Here is an 18,432-nt window from a genome sequence, read left to right as displayed (position 1 = left end):
ATCTGTCAGAATCAAAGGAGAATTAATATGTTTAACACACACTCAATTTAATAATGCCAGGAAATTCTATTAGGAATGAACAGATCAAATATCAAAGCATGGCCTTGAAAACATAAGGTTATTCCCACTGCTTGAGGAGTTAGGACTTAGTAAAAATACATCTTCTAAGTATAACCTCTTCTCTAAGTCGAAGAAGGGGGCAAGAATTTGTGCTCTTGCTGATAGCAAGCTTGGAGATGGAAAGGGCTTGGGCAGGGTGGTGTCTTAATACCCACAAAAGAGAGAAAGTAAGCTCTGGGCAGGACAGCCCAAGGCTAATTTTCCTGCCCTTGCCAACTGAGGTCTTTAAATGCCCAATTGCTGTCCTGATTCCAATCCCACTGCCACTAGAATTAACCCAGCTGCAAAATCAGTCAAAAGAAGTTTTTTAAAATATCACAAACCTAAAACAGCATCACAAACCAGTTCTATTGAAAGTTCATTTGACTCTCAATTTGATGGAGAATTCTCTGCAAATATTAAACTTAAGCATTAAACCTGATGCCTTCAGTTACATGCAATTCAGACTGAAATCAGTATGAATTGAAACCAAATTATTTACTTCTTTAATAAGACACCTTTACAACAAGGCAAAAGATAAATACAATAGGTAACTTCTGAAAGAAGTGATAGTGCGTTAATTAACAACCAACTCAGTTGAGCCAATGGGTTAATGGTTCATATTCCAAATGGACTCAGAGAAAGGGTCAGAGTTACACAGCATGGTATCTAATAATATCTTGGCTTTAGGAAACAGCAGCATTTTTAGTTAAGTACTAATGGACCTTCTATGGCCTTGGTTATGGTTAGTTGGGGTAAATTGCATTTGATATGATTTCAATGGGAACAACATAGAGGCAGAGGTGATGTTGGGAGGGCTGAGTAGCACCTGTTAATGTTACATTTAAAAGCAATAAAATCAGGCATTACAATTACACTTAGGTAGTAATAAAGTCATAGGCGATAGTAATGCCACAAAATGTGACTAAAATATAATTACAGAAATATTTCAATTATCAGAGAGCTAAGTGATCCCACAAACAACAGATCAGGTCAAAGCCCTGCCATCCTACTATATCCAATCAAGAATGGGGTGGACAATTAACAATTATGCAAGGAAAATTATGCAAGGAGCAGGTCTCCCCTTTCCAATGACACAGAATCCAGCATGAGTGTAAATACCAAAGACATAACATCTGTAACCACTTTCAGCCGCAAGTTTCAAGCACTTGGTTCATTACGCCCCCTCTTGAAATCCCCACAATCATAGAGGTTACTTTTCAACCAATTTGATTTATACATGTGCTATCGAGAAACTGGCTACATCAAAGTGATGTGGGCCCTGACAAATCTTCCAGTTGTAGTGCTGAAGATGTGCTCCAGAATTGGCAACCTGTCTGTTAAGTTATTCTTATACATGAAATTTCCCAGTTATGTCCTGTTTACTGAAAGCAAGACAAATACAATCTGACTGATTGCTATCCACAATGCATGCTACATCAATGACATACAATGACCATCTCCAACAGAGGAGAATCCAACTATCACCTTTTGATATTCAACGACATTACCATTACTGAATTCTCCGCAATCAAGGCTCTGGGTTGTCATTTACCAAAACATGAACTGGAACAGCCATATAAATATTCAAAAAGGTAAAGTCATCATAGTTTTACCAGACCACAGGACTGCTCTTTCATTAGAGAGACAACTGGTGGTTAACCTGAGGGTCACATGCCTCACACGAGGAGTGAGGTTTAAAAGGAAAGTTCTCCATGATAACCTCAGCTGGTGCAAAAATTAAACCCACACTGTTAGTTTCACTCTGCATTACAAACTAGATGTCCAGCCAACTAAGCTAGCTGACTGTATGGCTTCAAGAGTAGGCCAGAGTTTGGAACTCTCTGGTGATTAATTTACCTCTTGTCTCTCCAATACCTTCTTCAAGCCCAAGCCAGGAGTATGATGGAACAATCCCCACTTACCTGGATAAGGGCTATTCTAACAACACTCAAAAAGCACAACACCATCCAGGACAAAGCAGTCTATGTGATTTGTGGCCCATCCACAGCATTCCACATTCACTTTTTCCACCGCTGAGTGTGTACCACCTGCAAGAAGTTCTGCAGCAAGTCACCAAGGCTGAAATCTTCCAAACCCATGACATCCACCACTTGGAAGAACAAGTGCAGCAGATACATGGAAAAACCACCATCTGTAAAGCCACACATCATCCTGACTTGGAACTATATTATTATTCTTTCAATGTTGCTGAATCAGAATCCTGGAGTTCCCTCCCGAAAAGCACTGTGAGCACAATTACATCACAGGGACAGAAACCGTTCAAAGCAGCAGCTCAGGGGTAGTTAGGGATTGACAATAAGTGCTGGTCTAGCCAGTAATGTCCACATCACAAATTAATTTTTAAAAATCAGTTTACTCAATTATAAGCAAAGTGTGATTGACAGAGCTATTAAATTTCACTTACCAATTCTTATTTGGTAGCACTCTTGCTTTTGAGTGGGTTCAAATCTCACTCCTGTACTTGATCAAGCACTGAAGGAGTGCTAAACTGTTCGCAAAGTTAAAAATCACACAACACCAGATTATAGTCCAACAGGTTTATTTGGAAGCACTAGCTTTTGGAATGCTGCTCCTTCATCGGGTGGTTGTGGAGGTTAAAATCATGCTCACAGAATTTATAGCCAAAGGAGTCCAGTGTCATGGAGATGTGATACAGTAAACAAGGTTAGATTAAAACTTTCATCTTTTATAATGGGATATGCTGGTTTCTGTTCTTCGATATGTAAATCCCAGAACTTCTATTAAATTACATTCTCAAGAGAGCTCAGGTTTTTAAACAATAGGAGTGAAATCTGTCAGTGTCCCAATGCTATGTCAGACTGACAAATCCTCTGTATAGTTTTACAGACTTGGAGGTGCCAGTGTTAAACTGGGGTGGACAAAGTTAAAAATCACACAACACCAGGCTATAGTCCAACAGGTCCCCCTGGAAGCACCAGCCCTTGCAGAGTTACATTTTATTTTGCTCAAGAACTGCATGAATTAAAGAAAAACTCTATAAAACTAAGTTAAAGATTCAATCTAAGTTTGTTTACTGTATCACATCTCCATGACATTGGACTCCTTTGGCTTTAAATTCTGTGAGCATGATCTTAACCTCCACAACTCTGCCCCCTGTAAAAACGCCGTCCCATATTCCCAATTCCTTTGCCTCCGCCGCATCTGCTCCCAGGAGGACCAATTTCAATACCAATCAACCCAGATGGCCTCCTTCTTCAAAGACCACAATTTCCCCTCAGACGTGGTTGATGATGCTCTCCACCGCATCTCCTCCACTTCCCGCTCCTCGAATCGCCACCAGGACAGAACCACACAGGTCCTCACCTGCCACCCCACCAACCTCCAGATACATCGTATCATCCTTCATCATTTCCGCCACCTCCAAACAGACCCCACCACCAGTGATATATTTCCCTCCCCTCCCCTATCAGCGTTCCGGAAAGACCACTCCCTCTGCGACTCCCTCGTCAGGTCCACACCCCCCACCAACCCAACCTCCACTCCGGGCACCTTCCCCTGCAACCGCAAGAAATGCAAAACTTGCGCCCACACCTCCCCCCTCACTTCCCTCCAAGGCCCCAAGGGATCCTTCCATATCAGTCACAAATTCACCTGCACCCCCACATACATCATTTACTGCACCCGATGTGGCCTCCTCTACATTGGGGAGACAGGCCGCCTACTTGCGGAATGTTTCAGAGAACACCTCTGGGACACCCGCACCAACCAACCCAACCGCCCCGTGGCTGAACACTTTAACTCCCCCTCCCATGGACATGCAGGTCCTTGGCCTCCTCCATCGCCAGACCATGGCGACACGACGCCTGGAGGAAGAGCGCCTCATCTTCCGCCTAGGAACCCTCCAACCACAAGGGATGAATGCAGATTTCTCCAGCTTCCTCATTTCCCCTCCCCCACCTTATCTCGGTCCCAACCCTCGGACTCAGCACCGCCTTCTTGACCTGCATTCTTCATCCCGACCTCTCCGCCCCCACCCCCTCTCTGGCTTATCACCTTCACCTTAACCTCCTTCCACATTCCCAATGTCCCTTCCCCAAGTCCCTCCTCCCTACCTTGTATCTTAGCCTGCTTGGCACACCTTCCTCATTCCTGAAGAAGGGCTTATGCCTGAAACGTCGATTCTCCTGCTCCTTGGATCCTGCCTGACCTGCTGTGCTTTTCCAGCAACACATTTTTCAGTTTTGCAACATATCAACCACTCTTTGGTCAGGTATAGCAGAATACTGTGATTTAAACTATAGCCCTTGGACCGTTAATGTCTGACCCACACGACTCAGATAAATGTAGTTGTTTATTTTTGTATTTCTGCTTCTTAATTGCATGCATGTATTTCTCAGTTCATTGCCTGAACGCTGTGGACCTGAAAAGTTGGAAAGAGCTTTGCACAATACTGTGGCCTCATTTTTGGATAAATTTTAGCATATAACTTCCAAAGTTTTATTATTTGCACCTAATATAAATACGTGTTACCATGGACAGGAATATAATCGTTAATTGGAGGCAGTTCAGAGAAGATTCACTAGGATGATCCTTGGTGTGGAGGGATTGTCCTATGAAAAAGGTTAAGCAGGTTTGGATTCTATCCATTGGAATTTAGAAGAATAAGAGGAGATCTCATTGAAACATATAGGATTCTTAAGGGGCTTGAGACTGTAAATGCAGAGAGAATGTTTCCCTTCATGGGAGAGTCCAGAGGGCAAAGTCTCAGAATAATGGGGCACCAATTTATGACTGAGATGGTTCGGAATTTCTTCTGAGGGTTGTGTGTCTTTGGAACTCCTTGCCACACAGAGGGGCATGGAAGCAGAGTCCTTGTATATATTTAAGGCTGAGATCTTTCTTGATCAATTGGGGTATCAAAGGTCACAGGGAAGGGCATGAAAGCAGATGCAAGGAGCGTCACATTAGCCATGATCCTATTGAGGTAATGGAGCAGGCTCATGGGACTGAACGGCTTACTCCTCTTCCTATCTCTTATGGTTTTACTCGATTTATAAAGCTCCTAAATAGTTAGCATTGAACAACTTTGAGACAAAGCATGAATGAAATGCAAGGCAGTTCAACAGTTCCTTTTAGACTTCTCCAGCAGTGTTTCTAAATCTCTCATCTAAACAGGTCTATCACAGCTGGATTTCCTTAAAGTTTCAACTTAATGCATTTGTGATTTTGGATTGGTGTTGATACCAACCACAGTCAGTTCACTTAAGCAGTCGAGCAAGCAGTGGAAAAGCGAGGTTAAATAAAAGTGATTTGCTTAATAAATTAAACGTGGCAAAATGTTCCAGCTGCTTGTAGTTACTCCTGTTGAGATCTGGTATCACGATATGCCACACTCATTTACCTTGCCCCATCCTCACATATCTATTGTAGCTCACCTGCAACAATTAGGTGGTGCCCATCATCCAAACATGTTTAGATCAACCCTGCTTTCTCTCGCTCTCCAATTTGCCCTGTAGAAGAGATCTCTGTAGTTTTTCAGCTCTGATCAAATGGATGAAATACTGACATTTTCTTTTCTCGATTCACTTTTTTGTTTAAAAAGAGTTTTTGTGGCTCCTGGACTTTTCAGCACGTCTTAACATTTTAAAAAACCCTATTTTCTTCCACAGATCTTTACTGCCCAGGTTTTAGAAGCATGTAGGAAAGTGGAAAGAATGTAGCATCTTAATGCCATTCCCTCATCTTCTCCTCATAATCCTTCACATACTTCCTTTGCAGGTAACAAACCAATTTCCTTTAGATAGCATCGATTGAATCTGCTTCCAAACTCATTATCAGGTAAGGTTGTCCAGAATTTAATCACACTCTATGATATCTCAAGATCTCTTTCCCTGTTCCACATTCTGAAGTCAATTCCATTTAACATATAATCCACATCAGCTTTTCCTCCAAATTTCATAACCTTCTGTTTCCTTCTAAAAGTATAACTGTCACTTATCTGCACAATGATCGAACTTGCAAAGATGCTTTTGAACGTCAAAGTATTCATATTGATCATTTGTTGTTGCTCCTAATTTAAAATCCTAAGCAAATTTGGACAACTTTATCATCAAAGTTATTTGTAAGGGTTAGAGATAGCAACAGCTCCAACACTGAAACTAGTGGCTCTTAACCAGATACCTACTCTTGGAATACTTGCAATGTTGAAAATGTTTGCTGGAAAAGCGCAGCAGGTCAGGCAGCATCCAGGGAACAGGAGAATCGACGTTTCGGGCATAAGCCCTTCTTCATGAATGAGGAAGGTTTGTCCAGCAGGCTAAGATAAAAGGTAGGGAGGAGGGACTTGGGGGAGGGGCGTCAGAAATGCGATAGGTGGAAAGAGGTCAAGGTGAGGGTGATAGGTCAGACGGGTGGGGGCGGAGAGGTGAGGAAGAAGATTGCAGGTTAGGAAGGTGGTGCTGAGTTCGATGGATTTGACTGAGACAAGGTGGGGGGAGGGGAAATGAGGAAACTGGTGAAATCCGAGTTCATCCCTTGTGGTTGGAGGGTTCCTAGGCGGAAGATGAGGCGCTCTTCCTCCAACCGTCGTGTTGTTGTGGTCTGGCGATGGAGGAGTCCAAAGACCTGCATATCCTTGATGGAGTGGGAGGGGGAGTTGAAGTGTTGAGCCACAGGGTGGTTGGGTTGGTTGGTCCGGGTGTCCCAGAGGTGTTCTCTGAAAACCTCCGCAAGTAGGCGGCCTATCTCCCCAATATAGAGGAGGCCACATCGGGTGCAAAGGATGCAATAGATGATGTGTGTGGAGGTGCAGGTGAATCTGTGGCGGATATGGAAGGTTCCTTTGGGGCCTTAGAGGGAGGTGAGGGGGGAGGTGTGGGCGCAAGTCTTGCACCTCCTGCGGTTGCAGGGGAAGGTGCCGGGAGTGGAGATTGGGTTGTGGGGGGTGTGGATCTGACGAGGGAGTCACGGAGGGAGTGGTCTTTACGGAATGCTGATAGGGGAGGGGAGGTAAATATATCCTTGGTGGTGGGGTCTGTTTGGAGGTGGCGGAAATGACGGCGGATGATGCGCTGTACATGGAGATTGGTGGGGTGGTAGGTGAGGACCAGTGGGGTGCTGTCCTGGTGGCGGTTGGAGGGGCGGGGCTCAAGGGCGGAGGAGCGGGAAGTGGAAGAGATGCGGTGGAGGGCATAGTCGACCACGTCGGGGGGGGGGAGAATTGTGGTCCTTGAAGGAGGCCATCTGTGTTGTACGTTTTTGGAACTGGTCCTCCTGGGAGCAGATGCGGCGGAGACGAAGGAATTGGGAGAATGGAATGGCGTTTTTACAGGGGGCAGGGTGGGAGGAGGTGTAGTCCAGGTAGCTGTGGGAGTCGGTCGGTTTGTAGTAGATGTCCGTGTTGATTCGGTCGCCAGAGATAGAAATAGAAAGGTCGAGGAAGGGGAGGGAGGAATCTGAGACTGTCCAGGTGAATTTGAGGTCGGGTGGAAGGTGTTGGTGAAGTGGATGAACTGTTCAACCTCCTCGTGGGAGCACGAGGCAGCGCCGATACAGTCGTCATTGATGTAGCGGAGGAAAAGGTGGGGGTTGGGGCCAGTGTAGCTGCGGAAGATGGACTGTTCCACATATCCTACGAAGAGGCAGGCATAGCTGGGGCCCATGCGGGTGCCCATGGCTACTCCTTTTGTTTGGACATACTTGCAATGTTGTCTACTGACCTGCTTGCTTAGCTCAGTTGGTTAAATTACTCGAGAGTGGTGCAGAATAAAGCCAACAGTGCAGGTTTCCGTACCTGTTATGCTCCTCACCTTACCACATACTTGTAGAATTGTTGCTGGCAAGCTAAATGCAATCAAGTTTCTCTCCCTCATGGAGAGATTTTTCAAAAGTCTTTTGTGGACTTTGGCTCCTCACAATTTACATTGAAAATTATTAGTCCAAGATTATAAATGATTTGGAAAAGTCATCTTAAATTTACTTCAGTTAATTGTGTTTGAACAGGCACAGTAAATGGCATTCCATAAGGCCTATAAAGAGGAAAACATTTAAAATGTTGAACGAATTGAATGAAAGGCTCCAAATGACAAAGCTCATGACATAAACACTAACTGAAAATTGTATAGTGTGAAACACATATATACACATCAGGTAATAGACTATTGCTCTGTATTAATCAACTGACCATTTGGCAATGTTATTATTTAATATGTACAAGATGGTAAACACATTGTGCAACACCATAAAGCTCTTTGGTAGCAACAACCTTTAACTGTGTAGCAATATGGATGGAAATGTTGACATTAACAATTCATAGTGATTAAACATGGTCCAGAAGGTGTGCTGAAAATTGAGCTAACAGAAAATTCATGTCCTATTTTCATGCTGTACAATTAGGAACAATGAGCACAAAACCTGCACAGCCTCATACAAGTAAATAATGGCTTACTCAGTGCATCATTTCTCCTTTTACTAGTCTCCCACTGTAATTACCAAAGATGCCAGAAGGGATTCATACCCTTTTGAAGCAATTTCCCTCTCTTCCCTTTTGATTTCTAAAGGACTGACATCAAACACGAGATGGAGACAAGCAACATAAATCTCAAAAAAAATGATTTATTTAACATTTAATGATAAACAGCATGAAGCAAATAATGAAAATTAAAAAAAAACCCAGGACATTTAAAACACAACTTGGACTAATCTGGCACAGAAATAACCATTTTAATTTTGCTGTATGCAGATCATTTTTGGAAACTCAGTCATCAAATTAAAGATGGACACAATACACCGGAGTAAAATGAATAACTAAATGAAATACCATAATATAATTAAATTGATAACAGTCAATGGTAGATGTCAGTGCAATACTGTCACACAACGAACAATTAAACGGTTTGTTCCAAGTACGAAGACAATGTTCAAAAATTCCACTAAAGCACATGACCTGAGTAAACCAACAGGTACAAAGAATTACAGTGGCTGAAAGATAGATAAGAATTACATTAGCACACAGCAAAGGTAAAAATATGAAAAATTACAATGAACTGGAATACTATATGGAGTGATACAGTTTCAAGTTAATATTAGGTAATTGCATTACATGCAAATTTTTTTAGAACAATTCAATTTCAACTCTAATGTCTACTTAAAAATTATATAACTTTATAAATATTTATGGATTTCAAGCAAACACCCTTGACAAGAAACAATGCAAAAATACTTGTTTTCCTACAATATGCTTTCGAATAATTTGGTCCAATGACATGAGAAATTACATCTTTAGTTGAACCTGATTTTTAAAAAATAAATCTCTCCACTTCCAGAGAATATACAGTGTGTACTTGTGTATAATTGATGAGATATTACAATATCGTTTTCTCAAAGAATTTCAAACTGCACATCATTTATACCCGAAAGTCAAACTCAGGTTGCACTTGCAACTGGAATATCTTCATCTAAAGCCAAAACAAAAATGAAGGAGCAGATTATTTGGTTCAGCTTGAAAGGAGATCAGATCAATGCAAGTCATGCAATGACTGACAGATTTAACGTGTCAGAAGTTGGACAGTAGCTGTTTACCATGTCACCTCCTCCCTGTCCCAGCCCGATTTTGTCCTATCATGCCTACTCTGCTGAAAGTATTAAATTAGAGTGAGGTAGAATTCAAAAGGTACTAAAAGCCAGCAAATTTATGATACCTCAATACAGCTGACTATCCTTCAGCTGAGAACTGGTTGACTATAGAAAAAGGCCACCTGAATGTAATTCACTTTTCAACGAGGAGATCACAGCATCTTCAACTTCAATCCATTCCACCATAGCAAGAAAAGGAGCATAAGTTTCCAGCCACCAGATGTCCTCACTCGGTATTCATGGGCCCAAAGGTAAATAAACAAGCCACAGCAGACCTCTGTCACTGTTCTATAATTAGCCATGAGGTGAATGAATGCTTTGGATGACTTACGTCAAGACTTTTTCTTCTCATTGTCTGTCCACCTGCTGGCATCCACCCTCTACATCCACCATGAGCATTTCTATAACACTGAACTGCAAATATGAATCAGAATTCTCTCTCTTCTACCAGCAGATGGAGTTTTAGGCCATTCTAAGTTCTTCTTAATTAATATTGTTCTAGCACAATTAATCTCTACAGTTTAGTTGTGAATGAAAATCAGGAGACTGTTCACCATAGCATGATCCTTCAGAATGATACCAATGATTCAAATAGTGAAGAAATAGACATTAATCAAGAAAAATCTTGCAGATTTGCACGTGCAAAAGATTTATTTTACAGTTAATAAAGTACCTAATTATCATTGTTTCACACCTTGCTCTTGAATTAAAGAAATTCATGACCAAACAAGCACAGTTGGAAAACAGCAAGCAAACCAAGACCCTTTCAATACTATAAATGTAAATTAAAATGTTTAAAAAAAAACATAAACCTATTGGTCATGTCAGCATAAAGTTGCCACTTCTGTTCATATTGGTTTACTTCATAAACCAGAGCTGCCATCAAATTCAGGTTTCATCTGATCTATTGTGATAAAATTTGCAAAGCACCCAAATGGTCTGCCTGAAAACACAATGGTGGTATTCATGGTAGAACTGTGTCAACACAAAATAGCAAGTTCACTGATTGAGAAATAGGTACTCCCAATGATTAATCATGTCTTACAGCACTATAGACTATGGGGAGTAAACAAAATGCATGATTAATCTTAAAGAGGTATAGAAGTATAACCTTATATTTGACTTAACGTCAGACGTGATAAGTTATGCAAGTGCTGATCAATTTAATAAGTCATTACAATAGAGGTTTACACGCACAAGTGTACCTTTCTGTAGTCTTCCTGCAGCTAGTTGCAGTACTAGAAGTGCAAGGTACAGGGAAAGGCTGATTGTGTACCTATAAACCATGACACGTCTGGCATCTTATCGAATAATACAAATCCATCATAGTTAAATACATTTAATCGAGAAAGTACTATGCCTGATCATTGAGAATATACTATTGTTGATTTAATCATGCATGTAAGTGTATGCACTAAAGGAGTTATTATTACTGGTAAACTTATATTAAACTGACATACTAAACAAAATCTTGAAGCTTATATGCTATTTTGTAGATACATGCATTTAATTATAAAAACAAAGTTCTTAGTTTTGTTTAAAACATTTTGTTCTCAATATGTTGACTGATCACCAAAATTAATATAGTCACTGTGAACTGGAGCAATTTTCAAAGTAGGGATATTTTCAAAACAAAAATCTATCTTTGGGCCTTCTCTGTAAGCCAAAAGTACAACTTTAAATATATTCAGTTAAAAATTCTAAACAAAAAATAATCTAAATTTTGAAGTAATCTAAAACTGTAATTCCTTCATTCAAAAAGGTAGAAAAGCTATAAAATGCTGCAGTGACTACCTTTCCTAAGGGACACCTCATCGTGGGCTAATTCATCTCTAATTCCTTACATCAATTATGTTTTGCTGCCAAACAATCTTATTTAAATGATCTTTTGGTGGAATCTCATTGAAACAAGAGAAAAGACAACAGAATAATATAAGATAGTGCTGTGGGAGTATGAGACACATCAGTTACTGCTAGTACTGATCAATTTAACTTATTAAAAATATTTTGACATGCAATAAAACTACAAGACAGGTACCAATGTAAGTTACAACTTATCCACCATCTGTGTCACCCAGTGAGCTCATCTAACTATCTGATTGCTTATGTGTAGAGTGCTTCAGAACAAGTGTGTGTAAAGCAAGATATTTATAATATTATTTCTTTCACTACTTAGAAAATAGAATGCATAAGTAATCTGTTATATTGATGTGACAATGTAACCCACCCTTATATTAAGTGCAAAAATACAAGAGAGAGTTTGGCATAGGGAATGAAAAGTAAAAGTGACAAAGGCTAGTACTTCTTCCATATGGTCAACACATAACCCCAAATATTAAACATTAAAAGATGAATTGATGTTAAACGCAACCAGGCATTTCCTGTGAAGTCTAAAGTAATCCAAAAATTGAACAATTTGCTGTATTTCAATAGTTTAAATTGTATAATGTGTTATTCCACTCTCTAATATACCAGATGTAAGAAACGGAGCATCTAACAAACTGTAGACGGGGAAACACAAGTGTTGTCCACTTTCTTTCTGAAGATCCCATTTTAGAATAAAAAAAAAGAACTTCTTTCCCCTAAACTTGGAACCAGGACTAAACAATTTGGCAGAAAATTGCACATTCGGGCGTTCCCCAAGAGATGACTTCAAGATTAAAAAACATCCTTCATTTTTAAGAAAATCAAATCTATAAAATGTTATGAATAAAGCTTCACTTAATTTCCATCTTACATATATTCTTTGGTGCATTACATCTTAAAGCTAAGAAAACAATTAGATTGTTACTGCATATACATTTCATACAATGTCATTTGACAATGTATTTTATTTTTAATTTTTATTTTAACTAGAGATGCTTACAAAAATACTTTAAATAGATATATATTCTGTGTCAATGTTCCGTTAAAAAAGGCTCTTTAGAAAATAAAAGTGAACAATTCATCTGAAGATTAACATGATGAAACCAATGCATCAAACTATGAAATTAGGATTAATAACAGCAATGAAATTCGCAGAAAAACAAAATTCATGCAATGATTGTCCAAACAGGGTTTTACAGGTCTTGATGCTGGCTCTTTCTGCTCGAGTTTCACCTTGAAATATTTGTTGTCCATTTTGTATGGAGGAGTGGAAAGGTTAGAGCAAAGAGACTTTTTTTTTGTATTGTAACTATTGTTATTAAAGTCACAAGAAATAATCCCATACTGATAGGTTTAAACGTGTATGAAGCTTTAACTGAAAGAGAAATAAAACAAAAATTAGAAATTATATTGAATAAAGCAAATAATAAATGCTCTGTTGTACACTATTGTGTGCAGATTTTTCAAGTACTCAACTTGAAGAGGTGGGAGGAGGTTATCAGACATTCAGCAGAAATTGCCTCAATTAAATATTGGAAATTGCCTTTCTAAGCCCACTTGAATCTATTATCTAACTACTGATTCCATTCTCCCTGGTAACTGGCAGAGATAAAACCAGACTGCTCAAATCTTTGTGTCATATTTCTAACCATATATTAATGTCAGCACAAAAGAAATGGTTGGAACGTGTTGCCAGCAGAGGTGTAGAGGCAGGCACAGTAGATTCATTTAAGATGTGTCTGGACAGATGCATGAGTAGGTGGGGAGCAGAGGGAAACAGATGCTTAGGGATTGATCGACAGGTTTAGACAGTACATTTGGATCGGCTCAGGCTTGGAGGGCCGAAGGGTCTGTTCCTGGGCTGTAAATTTTCTTTATTCTTTGTACTATTTCTATTGAAACAACATCACCCAACTCCATCCCTGCCTCAGCTTTTCCGTTGCCGAAATGGTCATCCATGTTTTCCTACCTCTACACCTAATTGTTCCAACATACCCTTGGCCTGCCTCTTACATTCTGCTAGGAGAAAGTGAGGACTGCAGATGCTGGAAATCAGAGCTGAAAATGTGTTGCTGGAAAAGCGCAGCAGGTCAGGCAGCATCCAAGGAGCAAGAGAATCAACGTTTCGGGCATGAGCCTTCCTGAAGAAGGGCTCATGCCCGAAACGTCGATTCTCCTGCTCCTTGGATGCTGCCTGACCTGCTGCGCTTTTCCAGCAACACATTTTCAGCTCTTACATTCTGCTGTCTGTAATTTGCAATCATCCAAATGCCTGCTGCATACGTCCTCCCTCTTACTAAGTTCCATTCACCCATCACTCCAGCACTCGGTGACCTCCTGAAAAAACCTCCAGGTTAGAATTCTCGTCTTGGTTTTTAAATCTCTTCACACCCTTAACCTTTTAGCCGTCAACTCTCAGATATCAGCAATCATCTAATTCTTACCCTGAGCACCCGGATTTTAATTGCACTATTTTGACAGCTGCACTTTCAGCTCCCCAGACTCTGATCTTTGGAATTCCCTCTCTAACCTCCTCCACTTTGGAGGCTCTTTAAAACCTACTCCTTTGAGCAAGTTTTTAGCTGCTTGCCTTAGTAAGTGTAATGGGATTTGCTGACTAATGTTGCCTTATAATGCTCCTGTAGCTTGGGTGTTTTAATATATCTTTATAACCAGTCTGGGTAAGTTGTCCTGGAGGTGGTCAGAAAATGAGTGAGGAAACCTGGGAAACCAGAGAAAGGAAAAGCAAGTTGCAGGTGGGTGAGAAAACAAACTCGACTGAATAAATAGAGAAATGCAGACCGGATGAAGCAAAAAGATGGAGATTGAGAGAATTTTAAAAAAGACAGATGACTAGGAAAGAAAAAGTAGAAAATGAAAAAATATCCAGATGACTCCAAGGCAAGTGCTCCCACTTGAAACAAGTTGACAATGAAACTAGCAAACCAACACATGATGAGAAATATCTGAAATAGATTGATCTGGCAATAAGCTTCAGTATAAATTTGGAGTGCGCACTTTGAAAAACTTACAACAAAAGCAGATGCTGAAAATTTGAAATATAAACCAATAATGCTAGAACTACTCAGCAAGTCAGAAATGATCAAGAGAGACAGAGGCAAAGGGCTGGGTTTAATGCAGCTTGTTACAGTGAGGCTCTTTAATCACCAGAGAGGCTTTGTGTCCATCTCCTCCTGCTGGATGCACCTCCCTAACTTAAGTGGGAGGGCATTGGAAGAGGTTGGCATAGGATCTTCTGTCGTTGCTGCTGAGATGTTAATTAGGCTGATCAATGACCTAACATTCACTACCTCCAGAGACGACTGACATCTCAGACCTAACCTGAGCAGAAGGACTATCCCTTCCAGCAAACCTTATTGCGTTTGCCAACAGCCTCTTGGGGTGGGTACCCCACTTGCAGGTTACCGACTGAAGGGCTCAGCACTGTCTGGGGAAAGGATCACTGACAGTCACCGCCTGTCCCGTGTCTCCTGCATTCACCTTTGGTCTATGTGTACTGACATTCCTGGGTCTCTGGTCAGTGTGCTGTCACCTGCAGTCACCATTCCCACTGTATTGGTAGCAATGAGTAGTTGCCAGCCTCCATTTGTCTGGCAGTGCCAGGCCAATGGGATTTCTGCTCTCAGGGATGTCAATCATGACAAGGGCCCCGAGGTGCTTGAAATACAGTCCATTTCACAGGCCTCACCCACAGGACTGATGGGGTACCTCAGCTGTTCTCAAGCTGGTAAACAAAACCCGTTTCAGCCAATGTTTCATGTCAATGACCTTCCACCAGAACTAGATTCATCAGTATTTCTAGCATTTGCGATTTGTACTACCTAAAAATCAGGACTTAGTGCTTGCAGGTAGCTGAAGATAGTAGTAAACAAAAGCCTAATTTTAACACAAATAGTTTACTTAAATAACATCCACTTTGAATTTACTATTCACTTTGAATAATAAAACAATATTTTATTTATGAAAATGTTGATGTAGTTAAACAAGTTGAAGAGAGTCAAAGTGGATACATCACTAAAAACTTTGCTTTCTGAAACGTTTAAAGCAGGAAAATATAATTTTGTGACATAAAAGGCAAATCATTATTAATAGCAATTGAGTTGTAAAGGAGAATAAATCATGCGGGACTTTGATATGCAGGTGGACTGGGAAAATCAGGTTCATCCCAAGGAAGGAATTTGTGGAATGTCTGTGCAGATTTGTTTGGAGCACCTTGTGATAGAGTCCATGAAGTCACAGGCAAATCTACATTCGGTGCTGTATAATGAGGCAGACTTAATTAGTGAGTTTATGGTGAAGGAACCCCTAGGTGTCAGATGGACCACATCCCAGAGTTCTGAAGGAGATACTGAGGACGTAGTGGAGGCATTGGTGGAGCTCTTTCAGGAATCAATGGAATCAGGGAAGGTCCCAAAAGGACTGAAGAAGAAACAATCCATAGAGTCATAGAGATGTACAGCATGGAAAGAGCCCCTTCGGTCCAACCCATCCATGCCGATCAGATATCCCAACCCAATCTAGTCCCAACTGCCAGCAGTTGGCCCATATCCCTCCAAACCCTTCCTATTCATATACCCATGCAAATGCCTCTTAAATGTTGCAATTGTACCAGCCTCCACCACTTCCTCTGGCAGCTCATTCCATACACTTACCACCCTCTCTGTGTGAAACAGTTGCCCTGTAGGTCTCTTTTATATCTTTCCCCTCTCACCCTAAACCTATGCCCTCTAGATCTGGACTCCCCAACCCCAGATAAAAGACTTTCTCTATTTATCCTATCCATGCCCCTCATAATTCTGTAAACCTCTATAAGGTCAGCCCTCAGCCTCTGACGTTCCAGGGAAAACAGCCCCAGCCTGTTCAGCCTCTCCCTGTAGCTCAAATCCTCCAACCCTGGCAACATCCTTGTAAATCTTTTCTGAACCCTTTCAAGTTTCACAACATCTTTCCGATAGGAAGGAGACCAGAATTGCACTCGATATTCCAACAGTGGCCTAACCAATGTCCTATACAGCCCCAACATGACCTCCCAATCCTGTACTCAATACTCTGACCAATAAAGGAAGCATACCAAACGCCTTCTTCACTATCCTATCTACCTGTGACTCCACTTTCAAGGAGTTATGAACCTGCACTCCAAGGTCTCTTTGTTCATGTTTAAGAAGGAAGGGAGAGAGGCAGAAGACAGGAAAGTATAGGCAGTTAGCCTGGCCTCAGTCATTAATGAGATTTTCAAATGCATGATTAAGGATGAATTCCAAAGTTCTTGGAAAGGCATGGTAAAAGGGAGGGTGAATCAGCATGCTTTTGTGAAGGGGAGGTCATACTTGACAACTCTGTTAGAATTCTTTGAGGAGATAATAAGCAAGTGAGACAAAGGAAAGGTAGAGGGTGTGATCTATTAGGATTTCTGGAAAGCCTTTAACAAGCTGCCGTACAGGAGGCTCCTAACTTAGGTAAGAGTCCTAGTGTTACTGGCAAGGATAGAGGATTAGTTGACTGGCAGAAGGCAGAAAGTCAGTATAAAAGGAGATGATAGCTGGTCACAAGTGGAGTTCCGTAGGAGTCAGTATTGGAACCCGAACTATGCATGTTATACACTAATGAAATGTTCAAAGGAACCAAAGACATTGTTGGCTCAGTTTGCAGATGACACATAGATAGGTACAGCGATAGGTGGTTTTGAGGAAGGACATGTACAGGCTAGGAAAGTGGGCAAAGAAGTGGCAGACGGAATACAATATGGGAAAATATGAGGTTATGCACATAGGTAGGAAGAAGAGGCATTGACTATTTTCTAAACAGGGAAATGCTTTGGAAATCTAAAGCACAAAGGGGACTTAGGATTCCTAGTTCAGGATTCTCTTAGGTTAACATGCAGGTTCACTCGATAGTTAGAAAGGGTAAAAAAAAAAAAGTGTGAATATAAACTACATCACCATCTACAAGGCACAAGTCAGGAGTGTGATGGAATACTCCCCACCTGCCTGGATGAGTGCAGCCCCAACAACACAAGAAGCTGGACACCATCCAGGACAAAGCAATCCACGATCGGTTCGACATCCACAAGTAGCTTCTTCCCCCATCACTGACGCTCAGTAGCAGCAGTGTGTACTATTTATAAGATGCACTGCAGAAATTCACCAAAGACGTCAGGCAGCACCTTCCAAACCTATGACCACTTCCATCTAGAAGGACAAGGGCAGCTAATATAAGGAAACACCACTATCTTCAAGTTCCTCTCCAAGCCACTCACCAACCGGACTTGGAAACAAACCGCTATTCCATCTCTGCTGTTGGGTCAAAATCCTGGAACTCCCTCCCTAACAGCATTGTGAATGTGCCTATATCATATGAACAGCAGCCGTTCAAAACGACAGCTCATCATCACTTTCTCAAGGTGAGTTCGGGATGCGCAATAAATGGTGGCCTGGTCAACAATGTCCATATTCTGTCAACAGAAATAAATGTGTTCTGTACCTTGTTGTCTGGTAACCATCCATTGTTAAGCTATTTTCTCTTCCGTAAAAGTTAAACTATTGATTGGAGACAGTTATGCATCTCAATTTGTTTTCCCCCAATCTACAAATGTCAGAGTAACCAGCTACTCTTTATAGGTAACTGAATCTATTTTCTCTTTCGGCCCAGCCTTTGCCACATACACTTTTGTTACCAATATTGGTGACTGGCAACTCTCAATGCCTTGACCATACTGAAAAAAAAAAGGAATAATGAGCTGTACAGGTCAAGCTGCCCTTCCTTCAAGCTAAGCACTTCCCTTCTTCTCCAATAGATATTCACAGCTGAGATCCATGATTCAACATAAAA

General features: G+C 41.0%; 1 protein-coding gene across 2 annotated transcripts in view; it reads right to left on the bottom strand.

Annotated features, from left to right (window-relative positions):
• The window catches only part of septin8a (septin 8a), a 125,746-nt gene that overhangs the window by 20,970 nt on the left and 86,344 nt on the right, over positions 1-18,432 (bottom strand). The window contains exon 10 of one of the 2 annotated variants that reach the window (XM_043703331.2): positions 8,678-12,958. The exons of the other annotated variant lie outside the window; for it this stretch is intronic. Within the exon in view, the coding sequence (XP_043559266.1) occupies positions 12,955-12,958 (4 nt within the window). The 3' untranslated portion in view covers positions 8,678-12,954. Of the gene's footprint in view, positions 1-8,677; positions 12,959-18,432 lie in introns of those variants that run through there. 2 annotated transcript variants of the gene reach the window in all.

The sequence above is a fragment of the Chiloscyllium plagiosum genome, unplaced genomic scaffold (genome assembly GCF_037043375.1).
Source record: "Chiloscyllium plagiosum isolate Xiang-an unplaced genomic scaffold, Cpla_swu_hap1 HiC_scaffold_16, whole genome shotgun sequence".
NCBI classification, from domain to species: domain Eukaryota; kingdom Metazoa; phylum Chordata; class Chondrichthyes; order Orectolobiformes; family Hemiscylliidae; genus Chiloscyllium; species Chiloscyllium plagiosum.
This window is presented reverse-complemented; position numbering and strand designations above follow the sequence as displayed.